At 42.5% G+C, this 6,518-nt stretch overlaps 1 protein-coding gene across 1 annotated transcript in view; it reads right to left on the bottom strand.

Annotated features, from left to right (window-relative positions):
* Positions 1 to 6,184, bottom strand: part of caskin1 (CASK interacting protein 1) — a gene marked incomplete at its 5' end in the record, with an annotated part of 39,082 nt that extends 32,898 nt beyond the window's left edge. Inside the window, 2 exons of the mRNA XM_079747108.1 lie at positions 5,010 to 5,061; positions 6,163 to 6,184. Coding sequence (XP_079603234.1) covers positions 5,010 to 5,061; positions 6,163 to 6,184 — 74 coding nt within the window. The remainder of the gene's footprint in view (positions 1 to 5,009; positions 5,062 to 6,162) is intronic.
* Positions 6,185 to 6,518: the final 334 nt, after the last annotated feature.

The raw sequence follows: 6,518 nt of genomic DNA, 5'->3' as shown, positions 1-6,518 counted from the left end.
CTCTGTCTCTCTCTGTCTCTTTACCTCTTCTCCTCTCACTCTACTCCTTTCACTCCTCCTCATTGGTTTGTTATTTTACTAACGAACCCCAATGCCAGTAATTGAGGTCATCTGATGTAATCTCTGGCTGCATCGGTCTAGTCAATTGTGTCTTGCGATACTATGGTGCTGCGCTGTTGTATTTCTATAAACAGAGATTGGTGGCTGCACAGCAACGTGATTTCTGAGTTGAGGGATCCAAGCTAGATCCGGAGCTCAATCCCAAACTATAAGACGCACTTGTCGGGTTGGGACTGCACGATATGACCAAAACATGCAATAGGCTGTTACTTTGTTGAATTGTTGCACACCAGCAACACCCCTTCAAAACAAAACTTGAATTGGAGGCGCCTGGCACTGTGTGAGGAAAAAGAGGAGGTATGTTTGTTATCGCTAAAAGAGTTAATATTTAATTTAACATTTCTCATTGAATTGCACGGATTGAATGTACAAATAAAAAGGTTAATTAATCTGAACCTTGCAATGTGTTGTTTATAATACGATGATTGCAAAATTCCATCAAGTTCACAAGAGAAAAGGGTACCTATACTGGCTCCTACCTATACATTGTAGCCATTGTTCCATATAGCAAGGTTGATAAGCAGACTAAAGCAGCCCTCAAAGCAATACCTCAGTGTATCCAACGTACAGAATATGCTTTGGTTATCTTTTGATGAGGTCATTAAGACCCCCAAAGCGAGAGTTTGAAAGTCTTGATCGCCACAGATCATCAACAGTCAACGCATCCTTATTGATGCTGAAGCAGCTCAAGTCTTCCAAATACTAATTCCAACCTCCATGACCATTAATTGGTAAAGCTTGTCTCCTCCAGAGTTCAGTGAACGAGCAATAGGAAGCAGGGCAATAGGAAATAGTTATGGAATGTGGGCCCCAGAGCATCCAGGAATGGTGTCGTGGCTTCCTATTGGACCCTGGGGATCAATAGAAATCATGTGACTCACTGACTTATTCCTGACTAACAGATTGCATGACAGATGACACACTTCACGTTAACCTGTATGCCATGAGCTCCTCTCGACCACTCTGTTGCCATGGATACAGAGATATAAATACACTAGGTGAGTGTTTGAGTTCAGATAACACGCATCCCTGGTGGTTAAACACACTGACGGATTAAGCACAATTAAAGTGTAACAATATATACACGTACACACATAAACACACACACACACACACACACACACACACACACACACACACACACACACAAAATCCCACCTGCGCAAATATAAAACACCACATCCCTTTGAACCTCTTTCTCTCTCTGTCTCTCTCTCACACACACACACGTACGCACACACACACACACACACACACACACACACACACACACACACACACACACATGCAGACACTCACACACTCACAATTTGACCTACTTTCAATAATGAGGGACATTTTCTTACACAGGTCTTAGCGGGCTGAACACACACACTTCTGTAGTAATTCAACGTGTAGTGAGCAAATCAAAAAGGATGAAAAAGTATTGTAGTTATGTGTGTCTGTGCTTGTGTATTTACCTGAGTGAGTGTTTGTTAATGTACGTGTACCTTGTACATTCATGTATGCATGTATTTGCGTGCTTATGGGTGTGTGTATGTTACCTTTACATTAAAGGCATTCTGCGTGTCGGCGTATGTGTACATGAGGTTTCACAGATGTATACTCTGTATGGGGGTGGATGGTCCATCCGAAGATGACATTAGGTGCATCTTTTGTCACCTCTTGTCTCCCACTCTGAGTGTGTGTTGAATGTGCACGAGTAGGAGGCATATCCAGCATCAGTTAATCAATGAAGGGCTAAAGTACAGCCTTTATATCCGTCACACTTTAACTGTATATGCTTGGGAGTGTGTGTATGTGTGTGTGTGTGTGTGTGTGTGTGTGTGTGTGTGTGTGTGTGTGTGTTGAGGGGGGGGGGCTGGTACTTTGTGTTTGTATATATGGTCTGCCTAACCTATGAAAGGTTGGGTTGTATCTGTCCACCTCATAAAAAGCAAGACACGGCATGATGACGATGATGATTATGATTGTTATGAACAATGTGACCTTATTAACCATGGAAATATAAACAATATCCCTGTTCGCCATGGCTCTATAGTCGTGGATGGACGTATGACAATATTTACACATTGGCGTAGAAAGCCGATTAACAGAAGCCTGCAATCATCAGACCAATTCGAAAATTTGTATTAGGCTGGAACCTTTTAGGACATTTCTGATTTCCAAGGAGTGTTATCAACGGATGAGACCTGCACGCATTTGATAGACCTACAACTGATCAGAGCAATGAAACATGGGAAACATCAGTGGCAGCCATCTTGGTTGTTTACGAAGATGCCTCAATGGCACTCCCATAGGGCGATCCTCTCTACAGTAATCGTGTCAAACCTGCCCCGCATTAGATCAGCGATTGGTATTGGCGCTAGGTCTAGGCCAGGTCTGCTTGAAATCAATCAGGTGCTTTCTCTCTCTAGTTTTCTTGATCCCGTCAGAGCGCTGATTGATGGACCCAGACTGATGAAAGACCTGCTTACGCTCATTAAATGCCTCAGCAATCAGTTAGTGCATTAACATGACACTCGAGAAAACCAAATTATTGGGTTAGTGCGACTATGATTGGATTTTTAAGATGCATGTATGTCGGACTAAAGTCTGACCGAATCGGGTATGTCATAGTATGATCAAGACCCCTAGATTATTTGCTTGATAGTCGCATTAATCGTGCATGTATACATTCAATCAGATTGGAATCGGATTTTGCCTTCTGCGCATGCTCAAGATTTTTTCCCGGGCATGTAGCATTCAGCGTCAGCGTCTTTCCTGCGAAATCACCAAATGCAAGAGCGCCATTGTGCGTCTGTTTTGTGTATTTATCATGTAAATCACATACAAAATGTATAGGGATGTAGCTTCATCTTGTATTCTTATGGCATCTTTCTCGAATGCCACCTGAATTTGCTATTGCTGGGGAGGTCAGCCGGTGGCTCTATTACCACTAGTTGAAATGGGTACAGCGCCACCTATCGCACGGGGTATGACATGCTTCTAACAATTAATTGATTTTCTCACCTCCATGTATAATCGGAAAATTGCAGTTGTCCTATTAAGGAGCATGGTCGAACTATGGATGTATCCTGATTAAGCGGTGCATGTAAACGTACTGAGTGAGGAAACTCTGCCCTTGATTGGCTGACTGGAAAAGATAGGGGTCACAAGGTCATACTTCTCAGTTAGTTTGTGACTGTGGGGAAGGATCAATCTGGCCGACGCCAATAGATGATTTTAACATTTGTACTCATAAGAAATCATTGTACTCATGAGAAGATGATGTTAAGAATGTTTTTATTTTGTGTTTATCTCCTCAGTGCCACTTAAAGGTTGACATTACTATTTAAATGAGCAGCTGTTTATTTCCACTCTGTGAAATGCTGGATAATTGCTTGACAGGGATAGTTTCCTGCACACAAAATCAGAAGGACAGGCGTTTCTAGTTAGCTTTTTCCGCTGTTGAATTTGCAGCTTTCTTGAATTTGCAGTGGAAAACACGACACAACATTGGTGAACGCCCACACACACATACACACACATGCTTGAACACACGCACATGCAAGCGAACACACCCACACACAAACACACACTCCAAATGAACATCTCCATGCAGCGGTCAATAAAACTGAGGTGTACCATCGGGAGAAGTCGCAGCTCTCTCTCTCTCTCTCTCTCTCTCTCTCTCTCTCTCTCTCTCTCTCTCTCTCTCTCCCTCTCTCTCCCTCTCTCTCTCTCTCTCTCTCTCTCTCTCTCTCTCTCTCTCTCTCTCTCTCTCTCTCTGTCTCTCTCTAAGATGTGTTTCTAGCCCAGCTGCCACTAGAAGAGCACATCCCGACCTGTTTAGTGCAGCAACTAATTTGTAACACAGTTCTTGTACTACTCTCTACTTATACCAACACAGTACTTATACTAGACTGTATTTATAATGACACATTACATAAAGAACCCTTCTTTACTAACACGGTAGGCTAACACAGTACTTATGCTTGCACTGTACTTAGAATTACACAGGATATACAATAACACTGCTCTTTCCTAACACAGTAGGCTAAAACAGTATACGCAGCCAATCGCAAAACGCCCTTAACTATCAAGTAAGAAATCTTGAGAAGGAACACAGTAAGAGGGCCCCGGATGCTTAGGATTGAAATGGGTAGACAATATGGTAAAATAACAAGCAAAGCAGTTAAAGTAAATAATACTGTACTTATAACAGAGGTGGTATATTAGGACGGGGACAGACGAGTGATAGACAGAGGGAGATAAAGATAGAGCGACATATATAGTGGGATGCATGGGAGGAGAAGAGAGGGAGCGATGGAGGGAATGGAATACAGTGGGAGAAATTAGTGGGTGTGCAAAAAGATGGATATGGAGAGAATGAGGTTGAGGAAATGATTAGAGAGGGAGAGAATGGTGATATTATTCTAGTCAAGGCTGTGTGCTTGTAATGGAACTGGGCACGTGGTGCAAAATGAATCATGCTATTACAAATTAAAAATATGTGTGTGTGTGTGTGTGTAAGTGAGTGTGTTTGTATTTGTGTGTTTGTGCCCATGTGTGTGTGTGTAATCATGTGTGTACATATTCATGTGTTTGTCCATGTGAATGAATGTGTGTTGGTGTGTATGTGTGTGTGTGTTTGTGTGTGTGTGTGTGTGTGTGTTTGTATGAGTGTGTATGTGTGTGTGTGCATATCAAGTGTGTGTCTGCATGTGTGTGTGCTTGTATTTGTGTGTTTGTGCCCGTGTGTGTGTGTAATCATGTGTGTACATATCCATGTGTTTGTCCATGTGAATGAATGTGTGTTGGTGTGTATGTGTGGGTGTGGGTGTGTGTGTGTGTGTGTGTGTGTGTGCGCACATATACATGTGGTGTGTAAACATAAGCAGACTCACCCATCAGTATCTTGGAAGTTAATGTTTACTTTCTTCGCAGAACCAAGGAGCTCTGAAACAAAGAAGATATACAGAACATGAGTCAGCATTCCCACAACACTATCATAAGCTCCTCCTCACTTATTGCTACGGTGGCCCTGAGAGTTCAACACACTGCAAGAAGAAAAACAAAAACATGCAAATAAAAAACGCAGGCAAATTAAGAAAACTTCCTCATTAATTTTAAATATTAAACACATACGGAGCATTTTGAAAAACGCGCAGCAATTCAAAAAAACAAAACAAACAGTACAGAACAGCTTTGCAATTACACTAAATTACAACGGAAGTCAAATTGATTGTTTTCTTAATTGAATTGTGTTTTGTCTATTTGCATGTGTTTCATGTGTTGAGCTCCCATGGCCACCATAGGCTTCCATAGCGAGTAACCATCTTATTTCTCTAAATAATAGAAAATGTTTAGCTTTGCATTAGCGCTCTATCAATGCATTGTGTGTAAGTAGGTGAGGCTGCAAAGCAGATCAGGTCTCTCCTGGAAAAGAGGTGCAGGTGTTAAATTAAATACAATAAATACGTAGAAATGTGTGTGTGTGTGTGTGTGTGTGTGTGTGTGTGTGTGTGTGTGTGTGTGTGTGTGTGTGTGTGTGTGTGTGTTTGGTATAAGGGTGTACATGAGCGTTTATGTTGGCGTGCGTTTGTCTATGTTTGTGTGTGCATGTGCATTTGTTGTCACCAATGTGCCTGTGTGTTACTGTGGGTCTATGGGTGTGTGATCCTGTATATGTATATCAGCGCATATGTCGCTTTCTGTTGAGCAGGTGGACACCCTACACCTCCCTCTCATCCTGCAACATGTGATGATGTCAGACCTAGACTAAATCTTCTATAGACCCCAGAGCCCAGCACTCAGAGAGGCTGGCTCTGTGCCAGATGGAGGTTACATAAGGCTCGGGGACCAGGGGGGATAACAAGCCCCTACCAGCAGGCCATGCTGATCTCTGACCTCTGGAGCAAGTTGACCTCTATACAATGCTGGAATTACTTATGACATCATCTGATACCCAAGTCATATGCATAATGTAATGATATCTAATAACCGAAGGGAGAAGTGTTTGTGCTTTGTGTGTGTGTCTGTGTTGGCTGTACTGTATACCGGAGGTGAAGATGTGCAACATTATGCACAGAATGAATGCAAAATAAGAACACACACACAAACACAAACAAAGTATGTGCAATTACCATCCATGCACAGAGAGACACACTCTATTATTCATTCATTCTATCTCCCTCTCTCTCTCCCTCTTACTCTCTCTCCGTCTTTCTCTCTCTCTCTCTCTCTCTCCCTCTTTCTCTCTCTCTCTCTCTCTCTCCCTCACTCTGTCTTTTACACAGGAAGTACCCCCTGACAACCACACTACACAAACACACACACACACATACACACACACACACACACACACACACACACACACACACACACACACACACACACATACAGACACACACACA

Source organism: Pollachius pollachius (assembly GCF_949987615.1).
Source record: "Pollachius pollachius genome assembly, chromosome: 11".
Lineage (NCBI taxonomy): Eukaryota > Metazoa > Chordata > Actinopteri > Gadiformes > Gadidae > Pollachius > Pollachius pollachius.
Note: the sequence above shows the minus strand (reverse complement) of the source record. Positions and strands in the feature narration are given on the sequence as shown.